We start from the raw sequence: 20708 nt of genomic DNA, 5'->3' as shown, positions 1-20708 counted from the left end.
ATGTGAAATATGCCACACACATCATCAAGGCTCTCTGAGTCCCCGTAACACAGCATGTGTGTGTGTACACGTGCACACACATACACACACAAAGTGAACGAGAACCAGTTCTGCCCACTGCGCTCCCAGCTCACTGTGGCCGCTGGTGAGCGGCCCCACATACCTCCCCACATACCCGCTGCCTCTAGCCATCCCCTGCGGCACTGCTCTCCTCGTCCAGGCCCCACACTTCACCCCATCAAGTCAGAGTCCACTCTCTAGCCAACTGCTTTTGAGAAGCATTTTATGAAATTATTCTTATGAAGGTATAAATAAGAAATGTGTTCCCTGTTCTATAGATGCTTATGTGTTGAAGAAGAGGTTTAAAGAGAAGTGTTTCACCCAAATTTCTCTAGTGATAAAATTTTAGGCACAAAAGTTAAGTGAATTCCAAATTATTTTTTTAATTTTTAATAGACTAGCTTATGACTTCCACTCAGCAGTTCCTGGGGATTTTGACGCTGTCATACATAATTGCAGACATAGCAGGAATCTTCTTCATCTCAGTGACCATCGTTAACACCCCGATAAGGATGTTCCTGACAGATTACAGGTGTTCCTGTCAGGAAATCACTAATAATTAAGTGTGGTTCAAATAACCACACATCTCTGGCCTGAAGCCTGCTTCTAATGCAGTTTCTGATGGAAATGTAACACTCTGAGAATCACCAGGGAAGAACCCTTTCTCCACCCCTCCAATCCCATCATAGCAACCATTTCCTACTTCACCCACTTCATAAACTGACTTGGTCTCCCAGGTGAGGCTGAGATGAACCCTGCATTTGTAGACAGGGAGGTCAATGTCAATATAATGATATGGAATGCCCAACTCCTCAATCTGTCAGTTTACCTGGATCAGAACCAAACTGGTCTGTGGAGGATGAGGGGCCCTTCCTCATCCATTTCTAGTCAGCATTTACTTAGAAAGGGGACACTATTATCCCCAGCTGTCTGTCTAAACCAAAGTGGGAGAGGGTTTGGCAAAAGTCAGCTGCAGGACACTCCTTAGACTTCTCCACAGAGGTCCAAAGCTTAGAGCCTATTATTTCCAAGAAGGCCCAAAAGCGTTTAATAGTCAGTGTCTATAAAACCTTCCTAAAAATAACAGCCTCACAGAACTGATGTCTTATGTTGTTGAAAAAAGGCTCTCTCATTTGGTCCCTTCCAAGATAAGGGCCTCTCTGTAAAAATGAAAGCATGTGTCAAGATAAAAATTGAAGTGATTCCATGGGACAGAAACCAGTACCCAAGAGGCCAAGAAAAGAACATGTAAGGGTGTCCCTCAGACATGGTCAACATCACAGGCTCATAAGGATGGGTTTCTAAATCAATGTTTCTCTACATTGTTGTTTCTAGAAACTGCCTGACCATAAGAACTACCTAGAAGCTTGTTTAAAAACATACAGATCCCAGGACTCTCTCCAGTCTTATAAAGTCAAAACCTCAGAGGAAGGGTCTATGCCTAAACTACATCAGAAGCAGGCTTCATGCCAGGGGGAGAAGCCCCTAGTTAGAGCCTTCTATCCAGTTAAAATTATAAATATAAATAAAATTATAAAATATAGGAACACCTGAGTGGCTCAGTCTATTAAGCACCTGCCTTCAGCTCAGGTCATGATCTCAGGGTCCTGGGATCAGGCCTGCATCTGCTTCTCCTCCCTCTGGCCCTCCCCTGCCTTGTGCTCACTCTCCCTCTCAAATAAATAAGTAAAATCTTTTTACAAAATTATGAAATATAGGGGTACCTGAGCGGTTCAGTCGGTTAAGCAGCCAACCCTTGGTTTCTGTTCAGGTTGTTATCTCAAGGGTGGTGAGATCAAGCCCTGCCAAGGGCTCCACACTCAGCAGTGAATCTGCTTGAAGATATGCTCCCTCCGCTCCCTCCGCCCCAACATGCGCTCGCACATGTGCGTGCTTGCTTTCTCTCACTCTCTCATGCGTGCGTGCGCGCTCTCTCTCTCCCATAAATAAATAAACATTTAAGTAAATAAAGTTATGGAATACAGTCAACATGTAATGGGGAAATCAATTTAACTAAAACTTAGCAGAAATAAAACCTGCCCTTTAGGTTAATCATATCCCACCTAAAAGACCCTCCGGAATCTCTCTGCCCTAAGGACTAAAGGAAATACTACACAGCTGCTCCTGGTGGTCATTACAGACCCTAGAGGCTGAGGGCCTTCACTCTCATCCCAATACAGACCAGCTCTAAGTAGCAAGCAACCCGTGCAAAGTCAGACCCCACAGGTGCCTCTGGTTATCAGACTTTACAGGTTTCAGCCGCCAGCTGACTAGTTCATAGTCTTATTCAGGTCCCAACTTTGTGTGAGGCTTGGCTATTCAAAGTGTTTTCCACAGAACCATCAGCATCAACGTGGCAGGAAGCAGCTAGAGATACAGAATCCCACGCCCCACCCAGGCCTGCTGAAGCAGAATCTGCATTGTAAGAAGATCCAAGGGATTCTTGTGCTCACTGACGTTTGAGGGTGCCGGTGGGAGACTTTCACCCCCCACCTGTGGGACACCCAGGTCATCAGCCTACCCTCTTTAAATTAACTCCAGACTCTCGGAGGCCTTCTCCCTCACACTTTTGTCAGTCTTGGTTTGTCCTGGGACCAAATCACCATCAGCAGGGTACAAAACTAGCTGGTAATCCAAAACCCAACTTTTAGGAGTTAGAAAGAGGCAATAAGTACTGATAATCTCCTACATTCTTGTCTCGCTCTTATATTCCTTAGAAAGCTGAAATTCGGACCCTGTGACTAAAGATCAATAGAGACAATCCAAAGTCAAACAATACCATGGAACGCTGGCTCTCTTGGTTCCAACACAGTGTTAATGAGGGCAAGATCAGAAGTATGATTAGCCTCCTCTGTTCGTTGGCACAGATGCCAGCCCTCTACCCCCTGGCCACCTACAAAGGCTGACACACCCCTGGATACTAAGAGCACTCAGAAGAATGACAAGGGGAGGCTTAGCAGAGTGGCACCACTGAGTAACTCAAAGAACTTCAGGGACTGGTGAGCAGAATGTATTGCGGAAGACAACACGCAGTCCAGAGGGATGGCTGCCATGACAGATGACCAAGTCAGAATTCAAATTATCTGGACAGAAACGGGAAGTCCCACAGTCAACCTTTTAAAAACAAACAAAACAAAAAAAAACAATTCACACACATACAGAAGCAAGAGGAAATCTAACCCAGCACTTCTCATTCTAAAATGTTTTCAAATCATGCCAGTTGTGTTGACTAAAGTGGGTGCCAAGAAAGCTCACATAGTCTTAGGGTCCATGAGTCTAGTTTCCGGACCAAGGATGCAGCAGTCCTGCAGCAAAGCTCATCAGACTATCCACCCCAGTCCCCCAACCACTTATCCACACAGGTGACCACACAACTGCCGCACTTTTTCTTTCATCACCACCATCACTTGGGTTCTTATAATTGAGTGTGGTGTGGCCTCTGTACCTGGCTTCGGTTGCTTCGAAGCTCTTTCAGGCTTCGGGTTATAGTTAGGACATTCCACGCATCGGCCTGGCTCCCTTTGATGCTGCCCTTTCTTTACTAACAGAGAAAAAAAGTACAGACCTCAGCACAAACTGAAAAAAAAAATACATAAGCAGACCAGACGACCTAAGCACGCTCATTTACCAACAGAATTTAGATCAAAAAGACCCCATCACCCAGTGCCATTTAAGCCAGTGCACTATGCTACAGAGTACAGCATAAATCCATGCAGAATTAGTAATTAGGGGGGCAAATTATGAGCTCCCAATTCAGAAAAACCTTGAAATGACTACTATAAAAACGAGCAAACGACAGAGTATCTGTTTAGACATACTTCTCTATGCCAGATCATCATCTGGGAATAGACAGCCATTTAAAAAACTGGATGGGATTTTAGACTGTTTTTAAAGTTGTGACCCAGGTTTTTCTTAAGTCTATATTGAATACCCAAGTGGTAGTCATTTATGAAGACAAAAAGGCTGTTTCCTGCTAAGTTTGCAGATCCCAGACTACCCAATCCATTATCTTTAATTTCAGAAAATTTTGTCTCTATAGGCAAGGGAAAAAAAAAAGTTTTAAAATTTTAAGAGGTTATTTGCCCTAAATAAGTGTCTGCCATGTACCACTTACCTCAACATGAAAAGAAGCTACTGTCCACGCAGTTACAACCATCCTTAAACAACTGGCTAACGGCCTGAGAACTGGAGCACAACATGTGAAATTCGGCCCAACTGCAGCCTGCCCCAGAAGAAAGGAAGCTTGAACTCCAGGTGCCCTTGACAACACAGCTCAATGTGGAAAGAAAGAAAATGCTGAACAATAGAACCAGTAGAGGAAAAAGAGCCCCTCTAATTTTCCAGGCATGTGGAGAGGTTGCTGCTAAAGAAGTATTTAAGATCTCACTGCTGGGCTGGGTTCTAATGAACACGGAAACAATTTTTAAAAAAGAAAGAAACCTAACATATCAGTATAGTACATATTTAACTGATTTTTTCAGATTTAGTTCAAAAGTCCTTATCAATTAGAAAGACATTTACACGCTTAGCTAAGTGAAATACCTCTCAAATCACATTTACAATGTTGAGGAAAACATGGAAAATATAGGGTCAGGAATGGGTTCTTGCCTATAGTTCAGAAGAAGCTGCCCCACTCTGGCTGGGGGGGGGTCACAGCACCCAAGCTTGGTTGTATTCCCAGCTTCCCACTATGAGCAACTTTGTTTACCACAAACAGGAATTGCAATTCTTTTTTAAAACAGAAACCTGCTTTATTATGGATGCATCACATATTTAAGGAGATGTACAGTGCTGTGGCCAAAACTATTTGCACAAGCACACACACCCACCAACTGTTTTGCTCTGATTTTAAAAGTAACATGCTACTTACAGAAAGCCTGAAAAAATAGGAAAATAAAGAAAATAACTGGTCACTTCTAATCGCACTAGCCCAACACGGACAGTCAAAAGTTCAGTCTCCATCCTTCCAGACTGTCTACGGCTGCCAGCTTTCCTTTCCATGGCACCCCAGTTAAGCAGGCAGGCGTGAGGGGAGGTGTTCTTGCTGGTTACACAGCCTGACAATGGTTAGTAATCCCCGCTGGTCTTATCCTAAATCCACAGGAGTAAGGGGAGTCACAGTGTGCACAGATCAAACAGCATGCCTGCAATTCAACAGGCATTCACTGGGGTGTATTTTGCACACTTTTAATTATTCCACAAATGAATGAAATTCAAATTAACAACAATAGCCCTCAAGGGCCATATGGTAACTTCAAAAAAGAAGGCAGATAAGCCTCTCCTTCGTGGACAGGAAAACAAACCTTAGTTTTCCCCTGTACAAGTTCTCAAGACACCTACAGATTCGGAGCCTCCGTCCTGTGTCGCAAAGGGCGGCCTTCTCACCGCGTCCTCACAGGGACACCTCTTTAAGGGGAGAAAATTAGTGTTGCGAGAAAGGGTGTATGGAACAAGCAGAAACAGAGACCTGGGAACCACAAGCATGTGTGCAGCTCCCTTCCAGACATCCAGGGATCCCTGTAAGCCTGTGCACTTGTAGGATGAGAGCTATTCAGACCACATGGAAATATCCTTAGTTCCACAGACAGGGAGTGCTTTAAAGGCCCCTTATTTACTGTTGTAACATCTGAGCTTCATACACTATCTTGGGCTGCAAATCCTCAAAGTATTACCTTGAAGTTGCCAAAAGCCAGGAAACCTGGAGACGCCTCATGAACTCCTCTCTGTCCATATACAAGAAACAAGCAAAGTACTGCTGTTCTCGCTAATGTCACTTCAGTAGGTGTTAAACATTATTTGCTATGGACCTGCTAAAACCCTCAATAGTCTTCATTCAAATACCATAACTGACTACAGCATTCAGTACTTAATGTTTTAGAAACCACATGAAGAGCTTAAAAGCTAGTCTGGCTGCACTATCCTCAATAGAACCTCAAAAATTCACCTAAGTAAACACCTCAGAAATCTTACTTAATTTTGACTAAAATATTTTTTAAATACTCTCCAAAACACCACTTAATCAACAAACATGGGATTAAATCCAAATCAGAACAAAGCCACAGGAGGAAAAGTCAAAATACAGTGAGGTTCTCCTTTCTTACCTGGCAAGTCTCAAAGTCAGAGTTGGGTACTTCTCTTGACCTAAGGGTATTACGGTTTAACTAAGAAAACGTGCAGATGACGTACCTCTTTAATTGTATTTGGTATTTTCTAGATGCACACAAAACTACTTTCTCAGCAAGTAAAGGTCATCTTGCATTTTCTGAAATACAACACACACCTGTGTAATAGTCGGTTGGAGCTGCGATAACAAAATACCATAGACTGGGTGACCTCAGCAGCATTTCTTTCTCACTGTTCTGGAGGTTGTGAGTCCAAAATCAAGGCACTGTCAGGTTTGGTTCCTGTTCCAGGCTTGCAGATGGCAGCCTTCTCTCTGTGGTGGAGAGGGAGCTCACAGGTGCTTTGGTCTCACTTTCTCACCTCCTGAGGACACTAATCCTCCGAAGGAACTACACCCACATGACTCATCCAAACCTAATCACCTCCTAAAGGCCTCCCCTCTAAATACTACCACACTAGAGACCAGGGTTTCCACATAGGAATTTTGGGTTGTGTGTGTGTGTGTGTGTGCTGGGGGAGGGGGGGTAATCAATTTTACCAGTTATACATCCTAGCTATTAAATATGTTCAGAGCCATTCTACATATATTCCTCTTAATTATTTCAGGTCAAAATAACAAACAGATCTACCATGTATGTAAAATAACACCAGTAAGAGACTGGTCATTTAAGGCCAAGGTCTTGACTATCCCCAGTTACGCCTGCTGAAAGGATAAAAGGGGAAAATTCAGTTACAAGGACACCAATTACTGTCACCCAGAGCACTATTTAATAAATCTCCACCAACCAGGCAACCACTTGCCACTACTATAAAAACAACTCCCTCTTTCATCTCTAGCTCCAGACCTCTCTTCCTGCTTGTGTCTCCAGCTCTCTGCTGGGCATCTCCCCATGGAAGGCTCACAGTTCAGTATGGGGTTCAGTTGAGCTCATTAGTCCTCACTGTCTCCTCAGACTGAGGGTCCACAGCTGCTTACCTCAGCGAATGGTCAGTCTCACTAAGTGCCCACACCTAAAAGATGACCAAGGAAGGGTGACCCGTCTCTCCTGGCCTCCTCCCTCCTTTCCCATTCTCCTTCTCCAAATCCCTCATGGATTCCTGCACTAGCCTCCTAACTCATCTTCGGTCCCCATTCTGGTCTCCTTGTCACCCAGCCCACCTCACAGCCACCAAGTTCTTCTAAAGCACAATAAAACAAGTCAATTACCCGCTGCAAATTCTCCACCGTTCAACCAGCTTTGGAGATGAGGTTCAGATTCCTCAGCTCTGCACTCAACCCCAGTACCCTCAGGGTCTTCCCCATACAACCTTGCCTCCAGTCCACACAACTGCTATCAGAGCCCTGACTATCTCACACCTTTGCAAGCCTCCTAGACCCCAAACATCCAATTATTATTGCATCATGTATTACACTCAGCCAAAAGGCCGAGAAGCGATCATTGCATCATGTACTAATGTTATTTTAAAAGTGATGAAAAAAAGAAAACCTGGAAGGTGCGTAAGGAACCAAGTATCCACTTTTCTTTATTCCTTCATTCATGCCTTACACAGCGAGAGAGCAGGAGAGAGCAAGAGAAGTTTTTTAAGTGCCACACCAGATTCTTCCCTGGACACATCTGGGTTTTATGAGCTGATGATGAAAACTGACCTGTGTAATTCCTTCTTTGCCTCCCTAAGGCTGAGAAATCTCACCTCTGAGAAAAAAGTATTTGTTTTCATGGCATGTGGCTGTTGGTTCTACTCACCCACCATTCAAACCGGACACAGACTTTTATAAATCAGTTCTCCCTTATTCCTACAGAGAATCCACAGGACTGGCTGCCCCTATCACTGCTATCCACAGACCAATCACTCCCTCTGAGCAGGCGGGCTTGTGGGAGGGAAGCACACCCAGCCAGCTCTCTTCTCTCCTAGCACAGGCTTTTCTAAATAAATTTAAAAAAAAAAAAAAAAGGGAAAGGAAAGAAAGAAAGAAAAAAGGAGTTTCCTGGGTTTATGGAAGTCCTGTGCACACAGAGTTTGCTTCCCCAACTAGAATGTGTACTCTATGAGAGACAAGGCCTCCTCTTGGTTCTTGCGGTGTTACCAGAGGCCAGAACAGAGACCGCCCCATGGAACAGGCTTCATAAGTATTTGCTGAATGACAGGATAAAAGAATGGATGAATAAGCAAAGAGGCAGTCCTCCTCAATTAGAAGAGTGAAACGTAGCTCATTCCCCTGCTCAAGAAAGTGTTTTGCTAAGAATGCCTTTTGTTCACTTTGTGTTAGTTACAACCTTAATAAAAACTGGGCAGTGTATCATTAACCCCAAAGAGGACTTTAAAATTGCTTTTTGGAAAAAATTCTAGAAATTAGATAATTACTTACTGCTTGTAGCTTTCCAAGAGCAGTAAGCATTGAGTAAAATGTTGCTTTTAGGATTCCCCAAGAAGTATGCACTTTTGTCCATCACTAAGGTTTTCTTCCCCACCTCAAATAAAATTTGCATATTTACTTTCATGGGACTGGAAACCTGAGAACCTGCCACACAGGGCCAGTGAGGCCTGAAATTGCAACCCATCTGTGCTCTTGCCCTCGGAGCCACATGGAACTTCTACCACACACTCCCTAGGACTGGAGTCCCAGAGAAGGCTGACCAGAATGGGCCAAAAGGATGCAGCGTGTATATTCTAGAAAGATCAAGTGTTTTTGTCTGTGGGCTGCCAGAGGGCAGGGGGTCAGCCTCAACTCAGGGTCTGCCTTAAGCAACCACAGCTCACTTTCAGGAATACATTCCGACGCTTTGCATGGCACTGCTTTTTCCAGGGCATCTGAAATAGTTGACAACCAACATTAACATTTTCTGAGCACTCAGCACAAGACATCACCCCAAGCTCTATACAAAAGTAATCCTGGTTAATCTTCAAGATTAGTCTTCGACTTGAACTCTTATTACCACCAATTTATAGATACAGAAACCGAGGCTGAGAGAAATTAAATAACTTGTCCAAAGTTCAGATAGTAAGTAGGATCTCTGGGAAATCAACAGTGCCAATCTGGGTCTCTTACATTTTCGCCTATTTTGTCAATTCTTTGCAATAAAGAAGTTGAGAAGCTGTACAAAATGTTCATTAAAAAGGACTATGTACTTTTCCATACATTGTTTTTCTGTCTTCCACTATGGAATTTTCCTTCCTGCCCTGTCCCCTATATGCAGTGAAATCTCTTTAATTCACGAGTCCACACATCTTTGCAGGCAGGTGCCATCAATTCTGAGCCCATCTACATTGATGAACAGTATACATTCCTTTTTCCAGAAGGCACTGCTTTGCTCTCATCTACAAAGATCCTTTTTCCTTCCTAAAGACAAATGACTAGTTCATGTACCATGATTCAAATTACATGAGAATGTTCATTTGCAGAGTAATTATTCTTCGAAATTGGACTGCTCCAAAGACAAATGATTCTCCCTCCCCGCCCCTATCATCCCCTGCAACATACCATGTCTTCCCACTGGCCTAAAATGTTTGCTGCACCCTTTGCAAACCACAACCAGCCACACTACCTGCTCTATGTGTGACCACTTAGAAAAAATATTATCATACGGTAATAGTGGTCTTACTTCAAATCCCTCAAATATTTCATCAGCATCAGATTTCTGACATAGATTAATAACGAACCTGTCACCGTAGGATAGCAAAAAGAAATGAGAGTCTTGGATTTTATTTCTTTCCTCTACTTTAAAACATTTTATCTTCCCACTAGCGTGTGTTCCCTATCTCTTCAATTTGAAAAGAAGTCGGCTTTTAAAAAGACCAGGAGCAAAGAATCAGAAACACCCAGGAAAGGGCAACGCCAAAGAAATCAGCACCCATCCTCGCTTGAACCTGCTGGGGGTGGAGCTCTCAAGCGAGTGAGTATAGGAAAAGGAACGCGCCCACGATAAACGGTCCTTCGAACTCATTACTAAGGTTTAACTCTCTGGGAGGAGACTCTAACCGCTCCCCTCCCCCCTCCTACTCATCCCTCTCCCCCTTGTGGCTCAAAAACACACTGGTCTACACGGGCTACTTTGCGATTGCAAACAGAAGTTGTAGTTTTACATGTGGGTCACTGATGGCAACCTACAACTACGCACACAACCACAGGGAGAAAACGGGAAATACAGGAAATGGCCCGAGGTGGGGTTTGGAGGGTGGTGAAGATGGGGGTGGGCGATGAGACTTGGTCTTTACTCTCATTTACTCGCACTGAAACAGCTGAAGGACTCTCCTGAAACTCAGGACCCTTCTAGATTAAGAGAAAAGTTAAACGGAATGAAGGAAAATCCTTTTGCTTTTTTCAATTTAAAGAACACTAGACCGCTGAATGGACGGGGGGAAAAACGGGATGAGGGGAACTTTGTGCCTAAAAACATCCAGAAACACACAGAGAGTCTTCCCCAGCCCTTGACGCCATCCCATGGGCTCAACCATCCATCCCAGATGTGGTCTTCCCCGCTCCACGCCCACCTCCTCCAGCCCGCACCCCAAATTACTGTGCTGCCCACAAAAATGCAGCCCAGATTTGAAAAGCAGCTGACGTCTGTGGCCGGCGTGACCCAACGCCACACACCAAGCCCCACGGGGGCGACCATCGCGAGGCTCCCGAGGCGCTGTACCAAGCGCGCGGAGCTCGGCGCCCGGCTGCGCCCAAATCCGCGCGCCGCGGTGCCCGCGGGAACCGCCGGTCGGAGCCCGCCAGTGGCGGCGGGAGAGCTAGGCTCGCGCCGGCTTCCCGACGAATTGCCGTTCCAGGAACAATTTTTCCATTTCTGCTGCCGGCGGCCGCTCCCTTCCATGGCCAGCATCCGATACCCGTCCCGGTCCCGGCGACTGTCCTCTTCCCTCCCCGTGGGCTCCGGGGGCGCGGGAACCAAGTTCCCGCTCCAGCCGCCGCGCACGCAGCCCGGGCTCAGCGGTCCGCGACGGTCCCGCCGGCGCCGCCCGCCCCACCTGGCCGGGGCTGCGGGCTCTCCCTCCCGCAGCGCGCAGGGGGCCCGGCGACTCCAACTCACCCGGCCCCGGCTCCGCGTCTCTGGCTCCGAGCTCGCAGCCTTCCCCACGCCGGGGCTTTCCGTTACGCCTCCCCGCAGCTAGCCGCTCAGGCGAGGAGGAGGAGGCGGCGGCGAGAGGAGGGGGCGAGGGAGGGGAGAGGAGAGGGTCCCCAGCTGGGGGAGGAGACGAGGCGAGAGCGCCGACCTCGGCGGCCGCCGGCGGGACTATCAAGGAAGGAGGAAAGAGAGGGGCGGGAGCAGAGAGAGAAAGAAGCCGCGGTGCCTCCCTGCCCAGCACCCGGCCGCGAGCCGCTGCCCAGTCACCATCGCCGCCCCCGTCCCGCTCTCGGGCCGGGCGTTCAGGGGGAGGGGTCGGAGCCGGGGCTCTCCCGGCGCCTCGCGCGGGGCGGGGCGGGGCGGCTGGGGGCGAGGCGGGGGCGGTGGCGGGACAACGAGGCCCGGCCTCCGGAGGGGAGTGTCCTGCGGGGCCCGCGAGGCTGTTGGCGAAAGGGGATCCCCGGGAGGAGGGGCGGAGGCCCGGGGGCCTGGGAGCGGGTCACTGCACCCGCCCGGCGGCGGCGCCTCCTGGAATCCTACGGAGAGCCCCCCCCCCGGCCCGCTCCGGGGAACCTTGGGGGGCAGTTTCGGGCAACTCAGGAGCGCTCAGAATGCACACGGCCCAGGCAGTGAGCGGCGAAGTCGGAGTCGGGGATGATAGGCCGGACTCCTTCCGCGGAGCGCGGGCCCTGGAGCTCCCGAAGCAGCTCCCCAGGCCCGGGCCAGAACGGGAAAACGGCCGTCCCGCCAGCCCCCGGAATCCTAAGCTGGAGGGTGGGTTTGGGGACTGCCGGATTCCCATCCTCACCTTCTTCTCCCGGAGAGGAGGGCTCCAGGCATAAGTTTTTTGCCCTGTGATTCTTTAGGTGAGGAAACTGCAAGCAGTCACAAATATTCGTAAATAGATTAGTTAGGGTTTTGAACCATCCTCTTCTGTCAAAATACAGTCTAAGGATGAATTCCTAAGGCACTTTAGCCGACACTCTGAAAAGGCATATCCTTCTTATCTTTTTTTTTTTTTTTCTTGTCAGACCTGCCCAGCTTCTCTGTCTCATGTCTGGGAAAACTTTTTCCACTGGTTGCTTGAACACAGACCCTACGGTTCAATTCCCCAGCTTCTTCCATTGCCATAGCCAGTCTTACTAATTATTCATTTTAAGGTCTTCCCAGTTGTCCCGTCCTTTCCAAGTCCAATGCCACATTCCGGATTCTGTCCTTTCCAAGTCCAATGCCACCTTCCGGATTTTCGCTGTTTGGGTACCTAATGGTTCCAGTGCTTTCTCCCCCATTCCTTGCACGGGGGTCCATCTGCACTTGCCTACTGGGTAATGATTCTAGAACAAGGCTCAGGCAGGCCACTTCCTGTTCTAAAAGCTCTGGGAGGCACTTTACCACAGAAAATTCTGAATTTAAAACTCTTCTGTTCAAAACCACCCACTTACCCACTCCTCAGAGCCTGGCTTGCCAGCCGAGACTCCTCCCCTCCTCCCAGAAGGTTCCATCCTGTATCCACTCGGGAGTTGATGATGCTCTCGCCAGAATTGGAATGCTCTCTTTTATCTTCTCCCACAGCCAAATCCTACTTATCTTCATTGAAAAGAAGTTTGTAGTACAACATTTCTTCTATAAAAGGATGTATGTGTTTTTCCCATTTTGTGAAATCATACACTAGAAATAACAAGGCTTGTGGGGAAAATAGGCTTAGCAACAAAATATTCCAAATCTTTTTTTAAAGATTTATTTATTTTAGAGAGTGTGTGTGCATGTGCACTAGTAGGGGATAGGGCAGAGGAGGAGAATCTCAAGCAGACTCCCCGCTGATCTTGGAGCCAGACCTGGGGCTCAGCGTCACCATCCTGAGATCATGACCTCACCCAAAACCATCACTCACACCCTCAACCCACTGAGCCACCCAGGTGCCCCCAAACAACTCCAAATCTATGTAACATTGCAACTAGAACACTAACAAAAACAGTAACCATTCCAAAAACCATACTAGCAGAGTTTATGAGCCATGCTAAATTCCTAATATTACGGTAAATATAAATATAGGACTTTTACCTTAAAAAAAAAAAAAGATGGCAGTCACTGATGAAGGGACTGGAAGGAGAGTTGTTGGATGGAGGCTGTTGGATTTGGAAGATAAGCACAAAATGTACAAGTATAAGAGGTGAATTCCCCCCTCACAATAAACCCTTCCAAGTTAGAACTCATGGCCAGCTGACTCCAAGAGAAAGAACATGGGGTGGATGGGCGTGAGCACAGCACTGTGTATCCACGAGCAGCGGTCTGCTGTGTTTTGCTTGGAACTGCCAATACTTGTGGATGCAAAATACTAATGTGCCAGGAACAATTGCTTGTGAACCAATACAACCGTCCCATTTTATGAATATCCTTTCCCTATATATCAATGAGTTCATTTGTGTTACCTATATTCTCATTACAGAAACAGGCCTTTAATAGAATAGACTGTACTTTTTTTTAAAATTTATTTATTTATTAGAAAGAGACACTGGGAGAGAGGGAACACAAGCAGGGGGAGTGGGAGAGGGAGAAGCAGCCTTCCCGCCTAGCAGGAAGCCATGGAGGGCTCAAATGGGGGACTCGATCCCAGGACTCGGGGATCACGACCCGAGCTGAGAGGAGACGAGAGCAGATGCTTAAGGATTGAGCCTCCCAGGTGCCCCAGAATAGACTGTACTTAATTCTGCGCTTAGGAAGTAGGCTGTACTTCATTGCATACATGGGTAGAGCACTTACTGTATATGCCAGGAACTCTTTCGGGCACTGTGGATGCATCAGTGAACAAAAAGAAACACAAAAATGTCCATCCTCAGGGACTGTAGGTACCTGAACATGGTCTCACAGGGCGGTATTGCATATTTCATATGGATGTAATTTACATTAGTGCCTCATCTAATACCTTAGGTTGGTGTGTCTTTCAGAATGTCTGAGAAGGTAAATACCTACTGGGACATGTAAATTAGTCAGTTTACACCCATTTTATGCCTTGTGTTACTGAGGTAACAGGAAAATCTAAAACTCAGGTTTCCTCAGAACTGTTTGATACTATTTGGGCTTAAATTAACTCAAGTTCCCCAGATAGGATCATTCAGAGCTGAAGAGTAGAAAAATTACACTTGACAGGAAGCAAAAAATTCAGGATGGGCAGGGAGAATAGAGAAGGAGAGAGATGCTAAAAGGTATAGTTCAAGAAGAAAGTACTTTTAAGCTTTCTGGAAATGTAGCTAGAGCAAGAAGGATAATAACAGGAACTTTGGGATACTGTGAATGCTGCTTCTTTCATGTGTTTCAGCCAAATGTTCAAGAAACACTTAATGGGGGATGAGTGAGGATGAAATTATAAGAAATTAAAGGGTACCTGAGGAGTTTGGTCAAATGACAAGGAGGTCTTGGAAGAAAATAATTATGAGCCACTAGATAGGTCACAAGGTAAAATTACAGTGGTGCCTGGCTACAATGAGATTCTGAATTTACTTGCCTGTACAAATCACTCATTTCTCTGAACATTATACTCCACCTAGTATAACTTGCATCAACAGGGCTAGATATTTTTCAGGTGCAAACGCTTTGTATCCTGTTCTGAATGTGAATCTGCTTGGAATGCAAGTAAAATATGCATTTACAACAGACATATTTGATATATTTTTGTGACTGTCAGCATACTGGATATAGATTAACTTTGAATTTGCCTATTCATCTTCATAAAAACTACCCTCTCAAATCCACTCCTCCTCTCCCCCTTCTTAGAGATTGATATTTCCTAAACTGTGATCATAGAATTCCAGGGCTAGACACACATTCAGAAATCAACGTCTTTTGAAGATCACATAAAAAACAAAATGACTTAACCAGAGAATCTCTTCAAGGAAACTAGCAAAATTGCAGTTCATCAACTTGAGGTCCTATGAAAAATCAGTCTCTGAAAAATTATCATCCTGCCTTTTTATCCATGGATCTAGTCATACAAAGAAATCATCTGAAATTCTAAGAATCCATTTTCCTCGACAAATGCAGATGGAGAAAAGGCAGTTTTGAGCACAAAGACTTGAAGAGCTTTCCTAATTAAAAAGTCTCTGGGCAATTAAAATCAGTGCTCTGATCAACGTGAGACAGAGCATTTTGTCCACAGCAATGACCTGGCCACAGTATCCAATGGGTTTAGTCGTGTCATATTTCATTTTTCTGCTTCCAATCCTCAGTTTTTAACTCAAGGTTGAAAATGGCGCTCTTAAACACTAAAAAAAAAAAAAATTCCCTACTTTTCCTGAAATCCCGTTAGGCTATTTGTTGAATGAGGATGGCAAAATATCTCCAAGTGAGAACAAATACTATGAGTGCAAACAGGCATGTAGGATTTTTCAAGAACCATGTTATAGGAGGGCAGTAGGACCCAGTCAGGTATTAAGGACCATAAGCTCCTGATAAAGAAAATCTCAATGACCTATAGAAAACACTTCCTCAATGTTCACACATCTATCCTGTCCACACAGGAGCCAAGGGAAAACATGGCACTAAAGATACACTGTTGTTAAGTCATGAGAGAAATGAGCGCACAGAATTTTGAGCATTTGCTCTCTTCTGACAAAACTAAGGGTTGTGGGCCGCTTTTATCTTCAGGCCACAGTCTCTACCTTCTGGCCGTCCTTTATTCTGTAAATGAAGCACTAGTTTTCATTTGCTACTGACTCCTAAAGAAGTAGTTTGCTTTACTGCCTCTAGTTCCAAAAGTTGATTCCATGAGACTCCAGCAAAACTCAACTCAAGAAGGTACTCCGTTCATTTCCTCCTATTATGTCAGCACCACCATAAACAAGTCCATCTGGCCCTCGTCCAACTGAGCTTACCCCTGAAGTGAGGTGGAAATTTCCATACAGTGAGAATGTTCTACTGCAATATTACTTTATATGTTGCATGTAAATTCTACAACAATCTTAGCTGCCCGATAACGTGTAACTGGCAAATTCAATTCATTCCAGGTATTCACCTGCAGACATTTTCCTGGATTACAAACTTTTCTCTGAAGAGGTACAAAATACAAAGAAGATTGGGGGATTAGCTGTCTTACAGAATTCATGACAGGCATAAAACCATCCAAAGAAAGCAGGCTTTAGCCCTTTATAACAACAATGCTGTGCATCTGGTCCCTGACTTGTGCTTTATCTTTTCTATTATGAATTATGTGTTACTCTCATAACTTCTAAGAGGAAAGATTTTACTAGTACCCTCATTAGTACCTACAGTAAAATTTAGAAAATACTCAGTGTGATTCAATAGCAATGCTGAGATGAGAATTTGAGGAAATCATTGCTGTTTTTTGCATTATGAGTGGATGGTTGCCCCAAATCTGGTCCAGACTGAAAAACCCAATCTCTAATCTGAAAATCTTGCCTTCAAGGCACTTTTTTCTTTTACTCTCTTTTAGTTGTCTTCTGAAAACAAGAAGTACAACACGTAAATCTACAAAACCAGCAATTATTGGGCACCCTATTTTCATATAGTGTTAGAGTTAGAAGATACATTATTTTCTATTGATAATGTAATTATTAAGTATTTTTTTTCCGTATCCATTATTTTTAATGTCCAGCGTTTAGAATACGAGGGCCAGAGCTCTCTCCCCACCTCAAGTTTATAAGTTTTCGATTGGCTTGTGAGGCCAGTAGGGATACTTCTTCTTGTCTAATTTGGTTTCTGGGAAGGCTTCATTCAGGTCCTCAATGGTCATCTGATCAAACGGAATTATGTTCCTTAGCTTCTCCAGCTGTTTTTCGTATTCCACAATCCTGGCCTTTGAGAGAGACAAAAACTCAGCACAACTTTTCACATCTTCTTTTTCTTCAGCGTCCACCTGAACAGTGTATTTATCCTCTGGCACAGGAATCTTCAGGGCACTGAACTTCTTCTCAAAGTCATCTACCAAGCCAGCCTTTGCCACATGGGCCTTGTAGTAAGCCCAGTCGATAGCAGGGGGTTTCTCCGGGAGAGTAGCCAACTTGGAGGTAAGTGTCTCATTCCAAGATTTCAGGGAGTTAGCAATGGCCTTCTGGTTTCGGGGTATGATCTCCCCAAAAGCTACCCAGTCAATGGTTTTTAGAGCAAGTTTTCGCCCAGCCATCTTGAGATCCTTCACCGACCCCGGCTGCCCAGAGTCTATTAAGTATTATTGATCATAATATTATTCTGACTATTTCTATACGGCCCTGGAGTGACTTGTTATTAAAAATAATAGGGGCGCCTGGGTGGCTCAATCGATTAAGCATCTGCCTTCGGCTCAGGTTATGGTCCCAGGGTTTTGGGATCAAGTCCTACATCAGTCTCCTTGCTCAGCTGGGAGCCTGCTTCTCTCTTTGCCTGCTGCTCCCCCTGCTTGTGCTCTCTCTCTCTCTAACAAGTAAATAAATAAAATAAAATATTTTAAAAAAATAAATGGAAGAAGGCAAAAAGTTCTTTTACCAGTGTCTTGATTTACCACAGTGGAGCATTAAATTTAGCTCTGGTTTCCCAGAACCAAGGCAAGAATGACATACAGTGAATAATACAGTTCTCATGGTCTGGTAAAAGAATCATAGTTGTTCTTCAAGTTAGACAAACTTTTTCCTGGCATTAACTTCTAAGAGGAATTGAATCATGGGAATCCTTACATAAGAGCCACTAGACAATCTAAACATCTGGGTGCAGTGTCTTCACTGAGAAAAAGCAGTAGACTCATGCCCTGCAGAGCAGAGAGGGTAAAAAGGTCACAAGAGATGACAGAATTGTCTAGACCGTGTTTCTGTCATGACTGAAACTACATTATCTAAATTGAAGTTCTATCTGGACCCGAGAGGATACTCTCTATGTCCTCCATTAAGAAAAGAAAAACAAAGGAGCTTTGTATTAAATGAATTATGCCCCCTAAAACGCCATTTCTTCATTGACTAAACACTCTATTATTTCACATAGAACTCATTTGACAACTATGACCTGTGTTCATTTCTGAACAACCTTGGGAAGGTTCTTAATGAAAACAAGAATTAAAGACAAGGCCCATCCACACAACTGAGATTCGTTCTAGCTTTTCTTCCAACAGAATGACACTGTGCTATGCTAATTATACAAAATAATGTTCAATCACTTTTGAGGTCATCTGAATGAGAATGACATAAGCTGTGAAATTAAAATGAACCACAAAACCATTGTTTTTATAGTTGAAGAATGATTTCTTTAAATATCTTGTGAAACGCTGCTATTAGACAACAGTCTTAAAATAGTTTAAAGCGCCTCTTTAATTTTAGATGTTTATTCTCTCCCCTTGATATCCGTATTTCTACAAAAAAGAATTTTCTCCCAGTTTAAGGAGACCAGTCTTCCCAGTTTGCCAGTTACACAGCTTTCCTATATTGTTTCTTAAAAATGACATAAGAATCAAAACACTGAGGTACTGGCATAAGGATAGAAATACAGATCAAGGGAATAAAATTGAAAGTCCAGAATAAATTCACATTTATGGTCAACTGATTTTCAACAAGGATGCCAAGACATTTCAGTAGGGAAAGAAGAGACTTCAACAAATGGTGCTAGGACAACTGGATAAACACATGCAGAAGACTTAATACGAACCCCTGCCCATACAAACATGGATTGCTCAAAATGGATTAAGACCTCAATATAAGAGCAAAAATGATAAAACTCCTAGAAGAACGCAAAGGAGTAAATCTTCATGACCTTTAGTCAGTCAATGATTTCGTAGCTATGACACCAAAATCACAATTAATAAAAGAAAAAATATGGGGCGCCTGGGTGGCTCAGTGGGTTAAAGCCTCTGCCTTCAGCTCAGGTCATGATCTCAGAGTCCAGGGATCGAGACCCACATCAGGCTCTCTGCTTAGCAGAGAGCCTGCTTCCCCCCCTCTCTCTGCCTCTCTCTCTGCCTGCTTATGATCTCTGTCTGTCAAATAAATAAATAAAATCTTAAAAAAAAAATAAAAAGAAAAGAAAAAATAAATAAAGTATACTTTATTAAAACAAAAAACATTCGTGTGACAAGAGGACACCATCAAGACATTGGAGGGCACCTGGGTGGCTTGCTGGTTAGGTGTCTGACTTGGGCTCAGGTCATGATCCCAGGGTCCTGGGATCGAGTCCCACATTGGGCTCCCCACTCAATGGGGAGTCTACTTCTCCCTCTACCCTTCCCCTCTGTTCATGATCTCTCATTCTTTCTCTCAAATAAATAAAATTTTCAAAATCTTTAAAAAAAGAAAATGGGAAAAAAATACAAAGTTATTTGAAATATTTGCAAAACATGTATCTGATAAGGGACCTGTATCCAGAATATATAAGGAACTCATACAAGTCAAGAACAAAAAGACAACCCAATTTAAAAAATGGGCAAAGGATCTGAATAGATATTTTCCCAAAGAATATATATAAATAGCTAATTAGGCCCTGAAAAGATGCTCACCATCATTAATAATCATAAAAACACAAATGAGGTGCCTCTGGGTGGCTCAGCCTGGGACTCTTGGTTTTGGCTGAGGTCGGATCTCAGGGTGCTCTGGGTGTGGCGTCTGCTTGGGATTCTCCTCTCCTTCTGCCCCTCCCCTGCCTTGCATGTTCTCTCTCTTTTTCCCTCTCCCTCTCTCTTACTTGCTCTCTCTCTTAAATAAAGAAAGAAAGAGAGAAAGGAAAAAAGAAAGAAAGAAAAAGAAAATGAAAATGAAAACAACACTACACATACCACTATGATTCAAATAGAGAAGACAGAAAATAACAAGTGTTGGTAAGAACGTAGAGAAGTCAAAACCTTCATACACTGCTGGTGGGACTGTAAATGGTACAGCCACTTGGAGATACTTTGATATGCCTCAAAAGGTGAGTATGGAACTACCATATGACCCAGAAATTCCCCTCTTGATATATACGGAAGAGAAATAAAAACAGGTCCACACAAAAACCTATACACAATGTCCAAGCCAGTTATTCATTGCAGCCAAAAAAGTGGAAACCCAAATATCCATCAACTGATGAATGGGTACATAAAAAGTGGTATATGCATACTATATACACTTATTATATTATTCAGCCATAAAAATGAAGTGGTACATATGCTATAACATGGATGAACTTTGAAAACATTATGCTAAGTACAAGAAGTTGCTAACAAAAGAACACAGATGGTATGATTCCATTCATATGAAATGTCTAAAATATGCAAATTGGTAGAGACAGAAAATAGTTTCATGGTTGCCTCGTGATGGGGTGGAGAGTGGGGGTAGAGGGAAGTGAGGAGTGACTGCTAATGGGTATGGATTTCTTTTGGGGTCAGCAAAAATGTCCTAAAATTTGATCGTGGTGATGGTGGCACAGTTTTCTGAATACACAGAATTCAGTAGTTTCTGAAAAACTACAGAACTGGATACTTGAGTAGGTTTTATGGTATGTGAAATATAT

At 44.2% G+C, this 20708-nt stretch overlaps 2 protein-coding genes across 6 annotated transcripts in view; both read right to left on the bottom strand.

Moving 5' to 3' along the window:
- Window positions 1-12715, bottom strand: part of LHFPL2 (LHFPL tetraspan subfamily member 2) — a 153898-nt gene extending 141183 nt beyond the window's left edge. For 3 of the 5 annotated variants that reach the window (XM_032847870.1, XM_032847860.1, XM_032847894.1), the window contains exon 1: window positions 11220-11603. The gene's annotated coding sequence lies outside the window, so the exon portion shown is untranslated. Of the gene's footprint in view, window positions 1-11219; window positions 11604-12063; window positions 12082-12697 lie in introns of those variants that run through there. The other 2 variants (XM_032847883.1, XM_032847877.1) reach the window with 2 other exon arrangements.
- A 4131-nt stretch (window positions 12716-16846) lies between these two features.
- Window positions 16847-17422, bottom strand: LOC116858883 (ATP synthase subunit d, mitochondrial). Its single transcript, XM_032843828.1, has one exon. It carries the CDS (start codon window positions 17389-17391, stop codon window positions 16906-16908), a length of 486 nt encoding a protein of 161 aa, XP_032699719.1. The 5' UTR covers window positions 17392-17422; the 3' UTR covers window positions 16847-16905.
- Window positions 17423-20708: the final 3286 nt, after the last annotated feature.

The sequence above is a fragment of the Lontra canadensis genome, unplaced genomic scaffold (assembly GCF_010015895.1).
Source record: "Lontra canadensis isolate GAN:19392208 unplaced genomic scaffold, GSC_riverotter_1.0 scaffold4, whole genome shotgun sequence".
In the NCBI taxonomy this organism is placed as follows: domain Eukaryota; kingdom Metazoa; phylum Chordata; class Mammalia; order Carnivora; family Mustelidae; genus Lontra; species Lontra canadensis.
The sequence above is the reverse complement of the archived record's forward strand: the minus strand, read 5'-3'. Positions and strand labels throughout refer to the sequence as shown.

Bases quoted from the DNA above. Each gene is read 5' to 3' on its own strand.
- LOC116858883 (XM_032843828.1), bottom strand. From the start codon at position 17,391: ATGGCTGGGCGAAAACTTGCTCTAAAAACCATTGACTGGGTAGCTTTT.